General features: G+C 38.3%; 1 protein-coding gene across 4 annotated transcripts in view; it reads right to left on the bottom strand.

The window, feature by feature from the left end:
* Ssbp2 (single stranded DNA binding protein 2) overlaps positions 1-20,323 on the bottom strand; it is a 260,509-nt gene that overhangs the window by 30,489 nt on the left and 209,697 nt on the right. For 2 of the 4 annotated variants that reach the window (XM_036206881.1, XM_036206883.1), the window contains 4 exons: positions 11,586-11,652; positions 10,856-10,926; positions 6,415-6,506; positions 1,425-1,473 (listed from right to left, as the gene is read on the bottom strand). In XM_036206881.1, coding sequence (XP_036062774.1) covers positions 1,425-1,473; positions 6,415-6,506; positions 10,856-10,926; positions 11,586-11,652 — 279 coding nt within the window. The remainder of the gene's footprint in view (positions 1-1,424; positions 1,474-6,414; positions 6,507-10,855; positions 10,927-11,585; positions 11,653-20,323) is intronic. The other 2 variants (XM_036206882.1, XM_036206884.1) reach the window with 1 other exon arrangement.

Here is a 20,323-nt window from a genome sequence, read left to right as displayed (position 1 = left end):
GTGGACACTAAGCTTAAGGTGGAGTACAGTCTTCACTTTTCTATCTAGTTTCATCAATCGTGGAGGAAGCAGGGATTATTTCTAGACCCTGATGCTAGGAAGACTGTTACCTAGAAACAGTTTAATGGGTGCTTTAATAGGACAAAAGCAATGTATTTGGGCTGCATGTCAGATGCCATTTCAAAGTGAAATCCTGAATAAACTAATTAAGGCAAAGAAGAAGAAACAAAGAAAAAGCTCTCCTAAGGCATAGAGGCAACTGAAAGCCCGGGGAAGAAGTTATCCACATTACAATATAATCTGGCAAAAAAATATTTGACAAAGACTTGATGAACAGTTCACTGAAGGCCCAAGCAGAAGCAACATCTTTCTCTTTACCCGAAATAATTAGTAAATGTCATGACTACTAAAACCAAAAGAAAATATGATAATACAAAACGAATTCTTTCCTCTAAAACATGAATGATTTAATCAACTGAAAGGAAATTTGGCTTTTGCTGTAGAACAACACTGGATCTGTGATTATTTTTCCCATACTTCACACACCTATCTTTCCCTTCTTTGAAGTTTAAGTTAATCTTGAATGTTAGCTACATTTCCGACTTCCTTAGCATTCAGACAATTGGCAGTGAATGGAAGCACCTGTGCACCACCAGGAAGCCGCATCTCTTCCTGGTTAGCGCTCAGGAACTTTGTCCATGGAGTTTAGTCTGCAGGCCTCACTCCACCCCTTAACCTGGGTATCTGTGCAGAGTGTACACACTCCACTAATGTATAAAGCAGGCTTCTCTCACATACTGAAATGCTCATGATTTCAAAGATGAAGAGATCATCTCCAGGATCATAAAACTAAAATCATTCAGTTAAAAACCTGATAGCTTAATTTGCAACCTGTGCATATATTTCTGTGGCCTCATTAAGAGAAAAAAGTGCATTAAACCACTGCCACAAAAATATAAGAAAAATTCCCAGGATGTCAGATACATAGATGAGCAGGGATGGCAATTTAGCTAATAGGCACTAGGCAAATGTGCACCTGGAAGGTGTGGTAAACACAACTCACAATCACAGTAATTCAGTTTCCTCTAATTGAGACTCATCTTAGCTGGCAACTTAATGACCTTGTAGCTACTCCAGAAGATCCAACCTTATGATAAGTAGAGATTGCTGTACACACTATTGTATTACTCACTGTTTCTATCTTTACTTTTGAATATCTATTAACTGACATAGAACACGTTTACATAAGGAAATGAAAAAAATACAAAAATTAGATACATTTTTAAAAGAATATAAACAAACTTTTTTTTTTGAGTAACTTCTTTAAAAAGCATAAAACAACTGTGTAAAGTTCTTGTGAAGCTCTCAAAAGCAATAATCTTTTCACTGCTAAATGTTACAAAGTGCAAAATATATATACTCACTGAATTGGCATTTGTTGGGTTTGGCCAAGGTCTACCACCACCTGGACCCCTACAAAATGATATGACAGATTACATTTCAACGTGTGCCTAATTAGTTCCACAATAAGTAAAGAACAAGGTACAAAACATTAGTGTTTATAATTCAGTTACTACACATGGTTCTAGTTCAGCACCAAAATCACCTTTTAGTCATCTTAATAGTTTTACCTTGAATGAGAAAAAATTATTTCATGAAACAGTTTCATGTATAGCTAGTTTAGTATTATTTATTTTTATAAACAAGAAATGGAAATTACCCATAGCAGTTTATATGATTTTTACCAGTTTTGGAGTAAAAAGGGATCAAATACAGATAAATATAATCCAATACAACAGAAAGAGTCACCTGTGTATCATTCAAAATGATTTTATAAAGTATCTACATAAATGATTACTGTCAAATTATAAAGAAGCACTATCTAAACTTGCCTCCTTAAAATTATATTAAAGTCGATTATATATCAATGTATCATCTAGTGCTAATGATGACTTAGTTAACACTGGGAAGTACTTAGTCTGGTGTTAGTCTCATGGCCAGTACCATTATAATGTAAGGCTGCCACTGAATTACTAAGTAGAAGTACTGCTGTTTGACAGAAGAGAATAAAGCCTTGAAATGGGCGTGTGAATTACAGTTCTTCAGATATAAAAAAATCATACTTCATAATTTTAGCTGGAGATAGTAGAGAACTAGTCTTGAAATGAAAGGAGATAATCTATACCAATATATTACTTTATTTTAGAATTCATGAGAATGTTTTATATTTCATAGCCTATAAACAAAATTAATGCCCAGTTAATTAAATCAAGAGTCATATACTTGGGATGTGGTGTTAAGTACATTTGAATAAATATTGTTTTATGAGAAGCACACTATTTTCAACTTTCTTTGATTAGTTATAGAAAATTCTCTTTTTACTCACTAAGGCAGTGAAATTTTCTAGTTTTAAAGTTCCCTTGACTCTATGAATCTTAAATGTAAAGTAGTAAACACTGAACAAAGACACTGTCCTAGTTAGCTCGCTTGGACACATTACCACTGTTTGAGATTTAGTCTGGTGTGAACACAGGGATATGGTGTAAGTCCCTCCTTCGGCTCTGTTCCAAGTGCCCTAGGGAGGGGTCTCCCCTGTGGTGACAGTGATGGTAAGGATGACAAAGGTGACGTTTTTTACAATGGATTACTGAACATTTTTCAAAGACGATTTTACATCGACGATTCAGTGTCCTGATGGACATAAAATGATGTGAAACAGGATGCATGTTGATCAAGTGAAATGCTTGAGTAGGAAGATTAGCCAGAGTCTGTCTGGTGCAAAATGTAATGCAGTGAAGAAGCTGGGCAACCTAGAAAACAGTCAAATCATGGGAAACTTGAACTACACTGGTGATACATAGTTAATTGTCTTCTAACTTTGAATATGACCCATGAAGAACTGTAGGAATCAGTCTCACAACATGGCTCAGTGGGAAAAGATGTTTGCTTCCCAGCCTCCTATCCTGAGCTCTATCCCCAGGACCCACATGGAGAAGGTGAGAACAGCTTCTTCAAAGTTGCCCTCAAACCTCTACACACATGCTATGGCATGTGCATCCCTGACACAAAGTCAATACAATTTCTTTTAAAGAATTATATGAATAAGGTATATAAAATAAAGTATCTAACTTAAAATTGTCTACTATTAAATTAGAAGCTAAATTAAAAGTCCGAAATTTTATTTAAATAACATAAATTCAATGTTAAACTTATCGTAAGTAACATCATTTCTATTGTTTATACTACTCTCTAGTCCCAGAATTCTGTGTTTCACATCAACTTCATTTGAACATTAGAGGAATTACATATGAACTCATACAAACACACTATGAAAGTTCCACAAACAGCACTGAAGCCAACACCTAATAGTTTTCAAGATCATGTCCACTTCTGCTGGAGCTGCGAGGACTATCAAGAAGCTGACCCAACAACTGGAAGCATGAGTCCGAATGAACACTAGGGATGAGCCCGTTTTAGAAGCAAAGAAGAAGAAAATGTGACAGATGTATGTGTTTTTGGTAAGCATGTGTTATGATGACTGTTGGAATCATGACTACCAAGGAGATAATTCTCCTTTGGAATTCACTCATTTAAAGAGCCCACTGAACAGTCCCCTCTGGAAGCCATGGGATCTTTGCAGCTCCTCGTTTCTATAAATGGTTACAAGGCTGAAGGAGCAGTGTTCCAGGCAGGGCTTGATGACTATGGAAACCTGCTACTGGTGTTTCCTTTCAAAAATAATCGGTAATACATTTGAAGATATTTACATTTTGGCCATAGTTGTAAATTTTACATCACTTAATATCGGGTGCTTACTTGTTATAGAAATGTTGAAAACCTACTTTGAATGTTCAGGACAGACTATTGTGCAGTTTGTTCCAAGTTTAAAAAACAGAAGTTTCAAGTTCCCACCACAAGCCTTTTTTCCCCAATGTTTTTGTGACTAATTTCTACTGTTTGAGTCAGGTTGTCTCTGTGTAACAGCCCTGGTTGTCCTGGAATTGGCATCATAGACCAGGCTGGCTTTGAACTCACAGGGACCCACTGGCCTCTGCCTGCTTCCGAGCTGGGATTAAAGGCATGTGCTACCACAGCCCAGCAACCAATTTCTATATATGAACTTTCATTAATGGGATTAACAAAATTTGTGTTGTGAATGTTTAATTCTGCAATTAAAAGCTCTGGTGGCTGGTCAGAACACAGCACTGAATCACTGGGGGGCCAGGACTGGCTTTTATTTCACTGTCCTTATATTCTCCTGGCAAATGAGAGAAATGAAGAAACACTCCGAGAATCTGGCAAGTCTGTCCTTGCTCCTAACCCATTCCAAAGTGGAGCTTGAGGGAGCACCATGTCCTATCTTTCAAATTTTCAGTAGTCCAACAGTGTTCTCTTTTTCTTTTTTCTTTAAAAATGTCATGAAGAAAGTCACGGGTGCCATCTAAAAAAATCTTTGGAGGGGGTGTCACACATTAGTGTTAAAGATGATAAAGAATGAATTTTAATTCAATTTATTTTATGAGGGTGGTGAAGATATGGTGTATTTCTTGTTTTAGTCCACTCTGATGTGCCAGGGATGGCAAAAAGGCAGTGATTACCCTCTTCGACGAGAACGTGATTAGCTGGAAGTTTCCCTGCCATAGGAAAGCATTTATTGTGCCTAAATATGTATGTGCTTTTCACTGTCTCTGAGAGAGTCCCAATTTACTAAAAATGAAAATTACAGAAGACTCCAAAATAAAGGGAAAGTAACAAAAAATGAGAATAAGCATTAAAGACTTCATTTTCTTTAATAGCTAGACTTCATATCAACAGTAGACTCTCATATAAGAGAAAATATTTCAAACTATCTAAGAATATTTAAGAAGGCAAAATATATCTAAAAAAAAATCCTACTAAGAAGCCACATTTTTCGTCTTAATGGTCTAGGGAATTAAGAGTACTCACTCATATGTGAATGCTTAAGCACATATATCAGAAGGAACTAGGTAATTTTAAGTAATTATTTGAGTCTCTTAAATCATATGAAATTAAAATTTTATTATGTACCAGCAAAATCAGTTTACCTCAAGTTGGCCGTGTGGCTAATTATTACATGGAGTACTATATTGTTTCATATTAGATATGTCCTTATCACTTGTGGCAACTTGATTGAGCATAATATTACAATTTTATTGAAATATATTGACTTTTAAAGTGAGAATCTAAATTAAGTTTCATGTATTTTCTAGCCCACTGTTGTTAAGAGCTCCAGCTTTTAACATAAGTACAAAATACCACTCAACCCTCTGGAGCAACTGCTAATGAAGGGTGAGCCTGTGAGGAGTTCAAGAGCCAGACTTCATGTCTATCCATTTTTATTTCAAAAGCAAAAAAGACGTTATAGGATAGTTTGACCTACTTTTCTCCCTGTTCTGTTAGTTTTGAGTCTGGCTGGTATCCACTTATTAACCTATTTTCAGTTTTAGTAAAAATTGCATCCTATGAAAATGGTTTCAGAAGCTTAAAAAATCCTGCATACATCAAAAGAGCTTATTTCACAGTATGTCTTCATGCCACTGGATGACAGAGAGTTGTTTCATTTAATACGTAGGAGCTAAAAACAGGCAGATGGGAAGTAAAGTTGAGGTGCCTCAAGCCCATACAGAACACAGTAATCACTTCTGATGAGCTTCCTTTAGGCCCCATCACCCTGGTGATCTTCTGGTGAGTTCATAAACATCATTAGCAAGATCTAGTGTATACATGCCTTTCAAGCAAAGGTTGGAGAATGCAAAATAAATAAAAAAAAATCCTTAGCAAATTGCATTGCAACATAAACAAACTACTCTTTGTGGACTGGAAAGGTCATTCCAGTAATACCAACATCTTCAGTTTATTCCTTATCCAGTTACATCTTGAGTTTTCAAAGAGAACCAATCCTGTACTATGTAGTTCTTTAACACAGAAGGATATCACCACAGAGAAGTAAGTCTCTTGTGTTGAAAGTGGTCCCAATAATGCAAACGTAGACATATGTTTATGAGACTAACTCACCGTCAGCTCCCATCAAGAACTTATCAACATGACTAAGAATTCTCATTTATCAACTTCTGTAGAGTTAGTATATGGTTCTGGTATCTGCATCTCTTCAGTGTTATATAGATATCATATGAAATCTATACATAATTATTAAAAAGAAACAGACTTAAAAGTTGTGAGTTTATGGTACCAAAAAATGCAAAAAGAATGTGAAAGTTGCATGGAAAGAAGAAAAACATGATAGTAAGTCATGAAAATGAAGTAAAATATTGCACTCCTGTTTAGTTCATTTCCATACAGCAAAGACACTGAGGTACTTAAATGCTTTACACATCTGTATAACTTCAGAAGACAGAAGACTTCACTAGACAGAGTAATGAGCATTTTGCTTACATGTTCATTGCAGGCATTCCGGGGCCACCTAAAGCATTCAGTGGGGGTCTCATTGCACCTCCATAGTTCTGTAATGATAACCAAGGGTCAGACTACCACAAAACAAAAAAACAAAACCAAAGAGGAGGGGGAAAGAAAGGAGAGCAGGTTAATGACTTCCCTACATAACTCCTGACTGGATAAGGCCTGTGTAATTCATTCTCTGAAGGGTCCACTCTGGTATTTTTGCTTCTATTATAACAACTACTTTGGTTCATGCCATTTAAAAATTCTATGAATATGGACAATCATTGGATCATGTTAAATGATCAAGATATGATCAAAATTATAACATTTAGCATATCTTTTATTAATTACCTAATATCTATACATCAGTTACTTTTTCAAATAAACATTTTATAAGTCCAAAATTCTGTTTTTAGATAAACTATTAATTCAACAGCTTTGAAATTATTAGATAAGAACAATTATATGAAGTCTGAAAAGAAACTCAACAGGTAAACCCCAAAATGCTGACTCCAAGAGTCTATTCATAGATAAAGAGATTCAACATGGGCATGTGCTATTATAACACTCAAACTATATGAGAACTAAAGCATACTGAAAATATGCATGCATGAATTATGTGACTCAGTGAGCTTCAGGCAACACCTACTGTGTGCATTAAAGGAGATGAAAGCAGTTTAATGCTTTAGTATGCATATCATATCAGCTTACTAGTTGACAATAAGGGTCAAAGGTTACTTTCTGATTATCATGTTAATACATTGGGCATTGTCAATGACTTTCACATTTGGTTTTCTGATACTAATCTCTCTCCTCTCCAGTCTTGTATTCCAGTTACATTGCTGCTCCTTTGGCTTTGCTCACTCTTTAAATGTTACTTTTCCCCATATTTTAGCTACAGCAACATTTTCAATAAATATACATTCATGGGTAATCTTATCTGCTGCAATCTGTTCAAACACTGTGTATACACTAGGACTCTGAATCTATTTTATCATGTGTCTCTGAGTGCCTGAATTATGCTGAACTCCACAGTGGTAGGTTCTGCCTGGCTGCCATCTCATGCTCAGCACATAGAAACAATCATCTGCTTGTGCTTAAGTTCTGTATAGGCTCTCCTCCTTTCGTACTTTGGCATCACCTGCCACATAATAAGCCATGCTGGGACTTTCTCGAAGTTCCTGGGAGTCCTTTCTGGTTTGAACATCTCCTATCTGATCTACTGCCAGTCTGTTGGTAGCAGCAGTGAAAGCCCCTGCCTGGTGGTCCAGTTCCTAATGTGAAGACGACTGCTCTATCTGAATTGATTTCTGTTTTACTCTTTCTTCATCCCAATCGATTCTGTATACTTCCTCGAGCAACTTTGTTTTCTAAACCACAGTATTCTCCATGCCAGTTAAAAGATATGATCCAGATTACCCGTCAAATAAGCCTAAACTCCTGAATATGCCCCCATAAGGTTAATCCCAGGCCAGCCCCAGCCTATGCTTTCTGCCTTCATTTCTACATTTTTGATCTTCTTCTCCCAGTTATATTTCTAGCCTACTGGACTTTTCCAAATTAAAGAAACTAAACTTTCATAGTCATGTTGTCTCATCTACAGGAACACTTGGAGGGGGTGTTAAGAGGACAAGCAAATGAATCAATGAGAAAGGTCTGTTAATCTAGACAGAATGACATACTTGATAAGAGAAATCCCCAGCCACTTGTTATTGTCATTGTTGATTCGCTTTCACTTTAAGGAAATATTTACACTCAGGTTTGTGGGCTATAGGAGAATCTTCTAGCCACACAAGTCATCAGGTAAAATGACAGCCAACTGTCTTCATCTTTGGGCGAAGCATGGGAGTAGTAGGGGTAGTAATTAGCAAGGGATTTCAGAGCCAAAGGTCATGGAAATGAAACTATACATGGTAAAGGAAGGCAGAGATTCTTTCCGGGGCAGCTGGCCACTTTTCTCCTTATTTGTGAGTTTTAGAGAATTTAATAGTCTATGGATGTTCCACAGAGCTCTGGGCACAGAGACGCATTAGCTTGGCTCTCTACTTCTGTAGCATTACAGCTTCTGTAACAGGCTGCCTTTGGGAGCCAGGGGCCCTCCACAGAGTCTGGCTGGCCTTGGGCTTAAGATCCTCCTGCCCCAGCCTTTGGAGTTCAGGGATTACACATGTGATTTCTAGGCATTTAGTATAGGATAATAGCTTTCCTAAATGCAGCCACATTTTCAGCTCAACAATATGCACCTTGAAGACAGAAATCCTATTTTATTAATCTTTTTATACTCAATGGTCAAGTAAGATGTCTGATACACAGTAGGCCTTCAATAAATGATGAGCTAATTAAACTGAATTGTCACAGAAAGTGAGGGATTATCCAGTGTAATACATGATTTATAGATATAAAATATTTTCATTTTGTGACTAATATTCCCAATCACAAAGAACTCAGGAAGAAAAGAAAGACTAACAAAAGGCTTTCCACGAGGCTCAACAAAGGCAGAATGGGATGATCTCATAGAGAATCTCAGAACCTTCTGGGCTGATCTCTTAGAGCTGGTGGCCATGGTCTATTCCTTCTGGGCTGATCTCTTAGAGCTAGTGGCCATGGTCTATTCCTTCTGGGCTGATCTCTTAGAGCTGGTGGCCATGGTCTATTCCTTCTGGGCTGATCTCTTAGAGCTGGTGGCCACTGTCTATTCCTTCCAGGCTAATCTCTCTTCCAATGCAATATGCCTCACAAAAAGGTGTTCAGACTTTGTCTGCTAGGAAACTTTAAAACATCTTTCCTTGATTGGATTGTTTAATTATTAGGAAGTTTGATCCTACAGTAAGTTGAATTCTACAATTTAGGCTGTATTTAAATATATGGAATCAGTTTACTCTCTATATGTGATATGTGAGCTATGCATTCTTATCTCCCAGTCATCCACCCCAACTATCTGATTTTTAGATGTTCCTTGTATGTCACTTATTTACCCTTGGAGATTCTAGAGAAAATTAAAATAGCTGTGTAACTTAAGAGACTATTTCCATGAGTCCCATGGAACTTGTTTTTTTTTTTTTTTTTTATAAAACAGGTTAGCTAAGTCACTCTCACAAAAATAGAGAAAACAATTTCAAATATCGTATCATCGTATCAGAAGAGGTTTTTTTTTTCCCTGATGAAATAATAATTTTGCTTTTCTGTTTAAAGTATATTGGTACCAATTTAAAAATCATGGGCAGTTACTGTCCTTAGACTGAAAACATATTATAAATATGCCCTGACTTGGGTTTGAGAGTTTATGTCTTCACCCATACAATACACACTAACCACACAGTGGCCACTCTGTTCTGGCTGCATTTACGCGACACACAGTCCTTGACAACCATTATGCTCAGCATATTTCTTTGTTTCAGACTTAATTTTTTATCAGAAATGACTATCTCACTTTATTACACATACCTTAAGGTTAAAAACCTCAGAAATGATATTTATGGAAATCTTAGGGAGACTGGTCAGAGGCACAGGCCTTTAGTTCTGGCACTCTGGGGATTCAGAGGCAGGAGGATTTCTGAGTTCAAGGTCAGTTTGGTCTACAGAATGATTTCCAGGCCAGTCAAAGCTACACAGTGAGACCCGGTCTCAAGCAAAACAAAGATGCATGTATATTTTGTCTGTGCATAAAGCTACAAATACCATTCTGTTTCTACAATACAAGTATAGAGACAAGACAGTTTACCCTTGGGTGGCAGCTATGTGGTAAAATGTCCGTTGTAAGAATTATTTTCACTATCTTTCAAGAAATGAAGCTTATCTTTTTTGATGCACACAAATTCATTTGAAAGGTGATATGTTGTCATTATATAATGAGATTCCTGCTATTCCAAATGATTTTACTTAAACTTTCTCTCCTATCCATTCATGAGCATGGCTCTTGTTTTTGTTTACATACATGGTCTTTATAATAAATTTTCATCAATTCCTTTTTGTGTGGTGTAACTTTTATGGTTATTGTTGGTGTTTCTGGTTTCTGAGGTAAATTTATACCAAGATACTTTATTTCCTTCATACTAACAGAAATAGATATAAAAGATACTGCTAATACAAATAGAAAAAATATGCACTATAATCTGGCTTTGCAGAGTAAGTATTCACACTAACATAATAAACAGTGACTAAAAGTCATCACAAGAGTTTAGTAGCCAGATGTAAGTTTTTATTATCTCTCATAATTTTTATAATATAAAATATACAGTTATTTATAACATAAAGCATAGAACCTAGTGTACTTTTAATTTCAGAATATTTATAGTGAGATCTGTATGTCCAATGCAGTCAGCCCCCGAGGTCTGTCAATACTCCGGTGCATATGCTAACAGCCAGCAAACAATGGCCTCTTATCAGGAGGCAGCAGCCCCATGTCTTGTGTCTCACTCCCAGGCTGATTATTTACCTGTGGTCCTAAGGGTACCATTCCTCTTGGAGGAGTCATTCTCTGCATTGGTCCACCCATATTTGGATGTCCTAAAGGAAGTATGATGAGATTAGCAATGGATCGGCTATGAGCACCATGAAACCAATTCCCTCCTTATGGGTAGAACCATGCCATATCTGAGCATTGCCACCAACGTGTTTTGACTTTTGTAACCACAATTTCCAGCTCTGGCTATCACCTATTCACACCCTCGACTGCTTTCTTGGCTGAAACCTTCTTCCTTCTCTGTGTTGAATTACTTCTCACAGCCTTTGATCTTCTTTCCTTAGGACAGTATCTCCTGCACTACAGCCTTCGCTGTCCATGGTCCCTATGTATCTCCAAGGAAGGACAAGGTTACTGGGACCCTTGAACTAATGAAGTCAGGTGTCACTTTGTCCTCTTCCCATCTATCAACACTAAGTCCTCTGTCTGAAAATGGCAGAGGAACTGATAAATGTGTTATCATTTAACTTCCTGTGTGTCTGAAGTCATAGACAGACTTTAGACATTTTAATATTCCATCTTTTATGTCAGCACCTCTAACCTGCTATTGTGCACAATTGAGAATTAGCTGGAAGTAGAAACCATTTAGTCATGTTGCTATGAAAATGCATCTGGTAAAATGATGGAGTATTTATATCAATGAAGTTCTTCTTAGAGATTTCCTCACTGGCCCAGCACCTCAGTTTCACCCTCCTTTAATCACCTTGTTGTCGCGTTGGGTCCATTCCACTGGGGAGTAATGGCTGGCTTCCCGGGACACCGCCAAGTGCCTAGCAATTAGTAAAACAGAAATGAAAAGCAATAGTGTAAATATTTATGAAACATGCGCTTTAACATTCCCCCTTTAAGTTTCTACAACTACAAATGCATTTGAATCTCTCTCAAGATCTTTCAGTTTCTCATTCATTTTATAAAGTTCATCAGATGTTTGTTGTAAAAGAAATTCTGTTTGGGGCCAGGCAGTGGTGGCACACGCCTTTAATCCCAGCAATGGGAGGTAGAGGCAGGCAAAGAATCTGAGGTTGAGGCCATCTTGGTCTACAGAGTGAGTTCCAGGACAGCCAGGGCTACACAGAGAATCCCTGTCAAAACAACAACAACAACAACAACAAAATCAGAGAGAGAGAGAGAGAGAGAGAGAGAGAGAGAGAGAGAGAGAGAGAGAAATATTTTATCCAATCTTGTACATAAATACTGTGGAGATAAGTCTACAATAAGTCATCCTATTTCTTCTTTAGTAGTTTAATGGCATCTTCAAAATGTAATTTAATAGGGATACTGAAATACCTTTCTATAAAGATCTTCTAATTTAACTTAAACTGGAAAATCTTATTAAATTAAATTAAATATTCAAATATTTTTAAAAAGAAATTTAACAACTGTGCACCCAGAATTGGCCAGTCGCCTTAACTGTTATCATGGCATGTAGCAAGAGCTCTAGTTTCTTTTTTGTTTAATTCCTGGATTTTGTTGTTGTTTCTTGCAAGTCCGCCCACTACACACTTACTGCTCAGTCTGTACAGTGCTACTTGTATGTATGATTTTAGACAAGTATTAGATAACCAGTTGGTATGCTCTTCTCCTCTCAAGAACCCTTATGTGGCCACTGCTGACATCTTTACGAGTCTGTTTTAGGGTCACTTCCTTACAGAATTCTTGGAACAAACCTTACAATTGCATAACTTCATGACCATATGAAGCATTCCTGTATATCCCAACTCAGAGTCCTCAGAGGCCAACATTAACCTCTGTCCTACCATCCCCCCATCATAATTATCTTCTGGATCTCTTGAGAGCAAGTTGCAGATGGAGTGCCTCATCATCTACTATTTCAAGTCAGGAAATAGCCTGATACAGCAGCACCTCCGTGCCACAGAGCTAACACAAGTTATGCCATTTCTCTTATTTCTTTCTGGTACCAGGACATCATGGAGCATGTGTTGCCTTGAACTGCCATGACTTTGCTTTTCTAAGCAGAAACAACTCCCGTTTTTCCTATCCATGGCAACCCCTCTCTATCACCCCTCACTGGCTGTAAGGAGAATAAACTGGATACTTTACAGGGTGCCTCTGACATTCTTTTCATGACCTGGACTCAGGTCATGTTTTCCTAACATGAAAGAATGTCACAGAGAAGCTTTGATGTTCTTCTCTGTGTACCACATCTGAGGGTACAGGATGCCCACTTACCCACTACTGGCCATCCTAAGCTTTATCATCTGATGGTATTGGTACCTGTCAGATTTCTATATTATAAAGCCATCATCTCTATCCCCTGCAACTGATTATTTTATTATCAGAACTATTCTATTGTCAACATCCCATTCCTTACACTCCTTTGTTAGCTTTACCACTAATCCCTAACCACTGAGATGATTGCCATATGGAGATACTCCATGCCCATCATTGCCAATATGTTTCCTGGCTGATGTTTAGTGTACGAAAGCCATATTTACTTATCTACTACTCATGGTCCTATTTTATTCAATGGGTTACATCCTTCAACCATCTATTCCTTTTGTATGTGTGTAGTATATATGTGTATGTGCTCATGTGTGTGGGGAGTTGGAGGTTGATACTAGGTGTATTCAAATGCTCTCCACCTTATTTTTTTGAGACAAGAATATTTGCTAAGACTAGAGCTTCCCAGTTACATTGAATTGGCTGGCTATGAGCCTCAGTGATCACCTGGCTCTCTCTCCCAGCACTGGCATTACAGGGGCATGCTATTATGCCTGAATCGTAAGTGGATGCTGGATCTGAGTTCAGGTTTTGAGTATTTTTAACTTTCTGCCATAAAACTCTCCAGGTGCACACTGCTCTTTATTTTGACCTAGCTCTTGGAGCAGCCCCTTCTTAAAAGATCTTGATTCTTTTGATAAGCATGGCATTTAAGCATCATGATCTGGGAAACTGGTCTTGTTTCTTGGGTGCAATGCCTTTAGACACTTGTGGTAAAACAATGAGATTGAAAAATTCTATATATGTGAATAATAAATTCATACGCTGTATACATATACACACTAAATTCACTGCATATTATCCATTCAATACTCAAGTTCAAATTTGCTACCATGGGATTATTTTTGCCTCCTATGTAGGCTTGTCAGTATTTTATCCAATAGTAGGAAGTGTGGCCTTTATTACCTTCAATGTATTTTCTTCTGTGACTCATAAGTGTATTTATTTGCCCAGTATAACTCATCTTCTAACCACGCTACCAGCAGTTGCAGAGAGGCTGTGGTGCAGCCCCAGGCATCCTTGTGTAGAGGGAAGACACTGACAGCAACATCAATAAACACTACGTAACACAAACACTTAACTGACTCAATAATACACTCTGAATGAACACTGGATCATTAAAGAACTCTGAGAGGAAATTAAAAACTTCTACAGTCAGATGACAGTACAATAAATATATCATCCTTTGATACACAGCTAAGGCAGCCCTGAAAGCAAGTTTATAGATATGGGGGCTCGTATTACAAAACTAGAGACATCTCAAGTAAGCAACATAATGATGAATTTAAAAATTCTACAAAAATAAGAAGCCAATCTCAAACCTGGCAGATGGCAAGAAGTAATAAAAATTAAGACAAAAATTAATGAAATATAGATGAAAAGAACACACAAAATCAATCAGACAGTCAGTTCTTTGGAAAAGTTAGTAATATTGACAAACCCTTAGCTAAACTGACAAAACGGAAGAGGAAAATAGACCCACATTACGGCCATACATAACAAACCTATAGCCAGTATTATACCAAAATGAGAAATTGCTGATATCATTCCCCTGCAAACAGGAAGGAGACGAGGGATGCCCACTTTTCCTCTCTTATTCAATACAGTGCTCTCTGCCTTACCTATGGGACTAAACAAGAAAAAGAAACACAGAAACAAAAACGAGGAAGAAATGTGTTAAACTAGTGCCATCTACATGTAAAAGACCCAAAGAATCATCTAGAAAGCTTTCAGATCTAAGAAACATTTTAAGTAAAGTTTCAGGACACAAAATCACTAAACAAAATGAATTACCCTTCGCATGTATGAAAAATGAACTCCCAGAGAAAGAAATTAGAAATATCTTATTCATAATAGCTCCCAAAAAAGTAGCTAAAATAAACCTAAGCAAGGATGTAAAAGACTTCTACACTGAAAACTTCATCATCATTAAAAAATGACAAAAAAGAAAATACTAGATGATGCAAATAATCTGTGTTCCTGATCATCAAATATCAGGAATTAATGTCATGAAAATAGCTACACTCTTGGAAGTGGTCAACAGATTGAATGTAATTCCCATCAGGATTCTGATGCCATTCTTCATAGAGCTGTAATAAAACAATCCAAGAATTCTTATAGAACCACAATAGACCATATTTGTGGTTAGTTTTATGTCAACTCTACATGTCATTTGGGAAGAGGGAACTTCAATTGAGAAAAGGCCCCTACCAGCTTGGCCCATTGACAAGCCTGTGAGGATTAATTTCTTAATTGATGACTCATATTGGTGGGTCCAGCTCACTGTGGACAGTTCCACTCCTGCACTAGATGCTGGTCCTAATGCTCTAAGAAAGCAGCCTGAACAACCCACGAGGAGGCCAACATGGTCAGCAGCATTCCCATAGCTTCTGCTTTGGTTTCTGCCTCCGGGTTCCAGCCTTGTGTTCCCACCCTGGCTTCTCTAGAGGATGAAGTGTAAGCGGTAAGGTGAAATAAACCCTCCCTCCATAAAACTGCTTTAGGTCACGGTGTTTTATCACGACAGAAGCCCCAACTAAAACAAAATTGGCAGACCTGGCCATGTATTTTTGGGAGGATTATGCTGGAAAAGCCACTGAGTGCTCAGGGCTCAGTGGACCATTCTGTGGGAGCATGGAAGATACAGAAACCAAAACAGTGCAGGTGATGGAGACCTGGCCTGTGATATTTCACAGGAAATACAGACTCTAAACAGGTTATCTGAGTGACATTTTAAATGAAGGATATGTGGTTCTAGAAGGTCGGCTAGGAATCAAGAACTGACTGATTTCCAAGACACTTTGCTTTGTATGGACAATCAATACTGGTTAGTTTGAACTGATAAATTAGCAATGATTAAGAAGTGACCAGTATCACTGAGGTAAGATCTTCTGGGAAGTATTTCCTTAGGATCAGTGTACAGAAGCTGTGGCCCAGAGCTGGCTAAGGCCGTATCTTGTACCAGCAGCTGCACATGGTAATGTCTAAGAGCTTCCCAGCTGGCACTTGTTTTGAAGGCATGAAGAGAGACTGAGCCTTGGCACTGTATGGCAGGGCTAGTCTATAGGAGAGGCTACCAGTGAAGGTACAGTCTCAGTTTCAGGAGAAGCCACATGATTAAAGGGCTTTTGGAGATATGGAGGCTTGACATAATGTGGCAGGTCAGAGTCCCTGAGGAGAGGCCATCAGAAGTTACTAGTGAATTGGTAGCCTGAATGCAATGGAGACCTCAACATTTTGGAGATGTCAGTATTATAGGAAAACTACCAAAGACAGCAGCCACTGCAGAGTGGTTCCGGCCTGAATTTAGAAGATAAGCTTTGTGTGCTAACAATGGCAGAGCTGGAGAAATGGAGGGAGTCCTTTAGAGGAGCCCAGAACACTGTGAGTGAGGAGTCCTAGAAGTCAGACACTGAACTTTTTATACTGTGGCACTTTGGTTTTGTCTGCTTTGGTCTGACTGCAACTGCACCCTGGTTCTTCCCTCTTTGATTAAAAAAGCATGTAAGCTCATACTCCCACCAGCAATGAGGAGTGTTCCCCTTGCTCCACATCCTATCTACCATGAGCTGTCACTTGTGGTTTTGTTTTTTTTTTATCTCAGCCATTCTGACAGGTGTAAGATGGAATCCCAGAGTCATTTTGATTTGTGAATCAATATGGAGGTTTCTCAGAAAACTGGGAATCAATCTACCACTAGACCCAGCGATACCACTCCTGGGCATATATTCAAAGGATGCTCAATCATAACACAAGGACACTTGCTCAACTATGTTCACAGCAGCTTTATTTGTAATAGCCAGAACCTGGAAATGTCCTAGATGTCCCTCAACTGAAGAATGCATAAAGAAAATATGGTACATATACACAATGGAGTATTACTCAGCTGTTAAAAACAATGAGATCAGGAAATCCTAAGGCAAATGGATGGAACTTGAGAAAAAATTATCCTGAGTGAGGAAACCCAGACCCAGAAAGACAAACATGGTGTGTACTTACTCGTAAGTAGATATTAGCTGTAGAATAAAGGCTAACTATATACTATAGTCCACAGACCCAGAGAGACTAGGTAACAAGATCATGAGGGGATGCCTGGATCCCTCTGGAAGGAAAAGTAGAAGAGATTTCATGAGTGGATTGCAGGTAGGTGGGGATGGGAACATGAGCAATCAGATTGGGGTGGAGTGGGAGAGAGTACTAAAAGGAACTACTGGAAAAGGGACATTTGGGGTCAGGTAAAAACATGGCACAAGGGAATATCCCAGGAATCTACAAGAATGGCCTTAGCTAAGACTCCTAGCAAAAATGGATATGTAGCCTGAACTGGCCATCTTCCGTGACAAGATTGGTATCTAGTCCAACTGTCATTAGAAAGGCTTTATCTAGTAACTGATAGAAACAGATACAGACTCACAGACAAACATTAGGCAGAGTTTGGGGAATCCTGCAAAAGAGCAGGAGAAAGGATTGTAGTAGCCAGAGGTCAAGGACACAAGAAAACTCACAGAATCAACTAACCTGGGCTCAGAGGCTCAGAGACTGAACTGACAACTAGGAAGTCTGCATGGAACTGACCTAGGCATTCTGCATAGATGTTTCAGATGGGGAGCCTGGTCCTCTTGAGGAAACAGGGGCTGTCTCTTGACTCTTTGACTGGCTTTTGGGACCCTGCTCCTCATACTAAGTCACCTTGCCCAACCTAACACATGGGGAGGTGATTAGTCTTATTGCAACTTGATCTGACATGTTTGTTGATATCCATGGGAGGCCTGCCCTTTCCTAAACAGAAATGGAGGAGTGGATTGAGGGGGTGGGAACAAAAGGGTGGGTGGAGTGACTAAAAGGATTGGAGGGAGGGGAGACTGTGGCCAGGCTGTAAAATAAATAAATAAATTTTTAAAAATGCAGTGAGTCAAAATCCAGGCAGAATACCTTGCATGATTATGTGTCTCTAAAGTGTTTACAACTACTGGACACTAGAGAGCTTCTATATTCTTATAAAGGACACTTTGTCCAGAAAACAAAAGATAAAAGAAAGCATGTAATTTAGTTTTGATTTTACAGGAGTCCACAGTTGAGAGACCTTGGAATTTTAGAGAGACTTAGGGTATTTTATATTTGGATATTTTAGAGAAACTCTGGATATTTTCCAGAAACTTTGAATTAAAAAAAAATACTTTGGGTACTTTAAAGAGACTGAATTTTTAAAGTGTTTGAATTTAGAAAGGCAGTTGGAATGTTTTATATTGTCAAAGGAATGTTAGCATGCCATCTTGGAGGTCCTAGTTGAATAGTCACGTGCTTTTGTGCCAGATTGACAAGAGCTCGATTGTACCAGCTACTTTTATGTCAATTTGAGAGAAATTAGGGTTATTTGGGAAGGAAGATCCTTAGCCGAGAACATGTCTCCATCAGACTGTTCTGTAGACAAGTATTGTGCATTTTTGTGTGTGTGGCTCCAGCCCTGGACTGGTGGTCGGTCCTAAGTTCTATACAAACGCAGACTGAGCAAGCTATGAGGAGGAAACCATTACACAGCATCTTTCACAGCTCCCACTTCTGTTCCTGCTTTGAGTTCCTACCCCGATTTCCCAAGTGATGGACCGTGACCTGGAAGTCACATGGAATAAACACTTTCCTGAAGTTGTTGCATGCTGTGTGTTTTAATCACAGGAAAAGAAACCCCAACCAAGACAACCATGAATAGCAAGGCAATTCTAAGTAGAAAGAATGTAAGTGGAGGCAGCTGTATTGACAACGACAGAATGACAGGGAAAGGCAAACCAGTGTAACAGAAGAGAGGACCCAGAAATCAAACAACGATGCTAACAGACACCTGATTTTTGATGAATGGCTCAATATTCACAGTTTAAAAAGAAATGCAAAAATTAAACCACACACCCCCACCAAAGAAAACTTTGGCTATCAACAAATGGGCTAATGAAATCAACAGTTCTCAAAAGAGAAAGAAAGAGACAGAGACAGAGACAGAGAGACAGAGACAGAGAGACAAAGACAGAGAGAGAGAGAGAAAGAGAGAGAGAGAGAGAGAGAGAGGAAGGGAAGGAGAGGAGGGAGGAAGGAAGGAAGCAAAGAAAAGAAAAAAGAAAGAAAGAAACACAAATGGCCAGTAAATATTTTTTAAAGAGTTCAAAAATACCTAGTCATCAGGGTAAGCCATTTAAAACTACTTTGAGACACCATCTCACCCTGGTCAGAATGGCTAACATCAAGGAATCTGACAAAAAACTCATGGTATGGTTCTAAGGAAAGAAGAAGCTTTACACATTCTGGTGGAGCAACACTAAGACATCAGTGTGGAAGTTTCCCAAAACTTAAAACTATAACTGCTGTATGGCTCAGTAACACCAACCCCAGGAACATGCCTAAAGAAATCCATAGCCTACCACAGAGATCCTTGCTTATCTACGTTTATTATTATTCTATTCACAATAGCAAGGAAATAGAACCATGGTAGATGTCCACCAACAGAGGAATGGATAAAGAAAATGTGGTACATATGTACAGTGGAGTATTACTCAGCTATAACAAAAAGAGAAATCATGGAATTTGCAAGAAAATGGATAGACTTGGAAAATACACTATTAACTGAGGTGACTCAAACTCAAGCAGAAAAAAACAAACATGTCCTGTCCCATGTGTGAGTCCTGGACTGTAACATATGTGCATGCACACATGTGTTGTGGTGTAACACGTGTTTGTGTAAACATGGGTCAGGCCCAACACACATTAGGAAGGAGACAAAGGAGGGTAAAACAGATGATAAGGAAATGGAGGTGGGCAAATGCACACACAGGACAGCAAAGGGTCTGGGGTGAGGAGGCTCTGGGGGAATAGCTTGCATGCTAATTTAAAAATAAAAACTAAAAAGATAAAATGGATTTTCAATAGTTTAGTCACTGATCTATGACTTCACTGAAACGGTGCCCATATCTATAGACCTCAACAAGTACTGTTCAAGTATCTTTTTCTGAGGTGGGTTTTGTATAGACTATTACATTTCTAAACAAGTATGTTACAATGTACTCTTAAAAATGCATCTAAGATAAAATGACTAGAAAGTAAAGGAATATGATGTGTGTGAAACACACATTGTTCCAGAATGTCAATACAACATAACTTGATCTGGGAAGCCCAGGGTGGATCCACAGTGTAAGCTTTTCTTGGGTTGGAAAAATA

This window comes from Onychomys torridus, chromosome 15 (genome assembly GCF_903995425.1).
Source record: "Onychomys torridus chromosome 15, mOncTor1.1, whole genome shotgun sequence".
NCBI classification, from domain to species: domain Eukaryota; kingdom Metazoa; phylum Chordata; class Mammalia; order Rodentia; family Cricetidae; genus Onychomys; species Onychomys torridus.
Note: the sequence above shows the minus strand (reverse complement) of the source record. Positions and strands in the feature narration are given on the sequence as shown.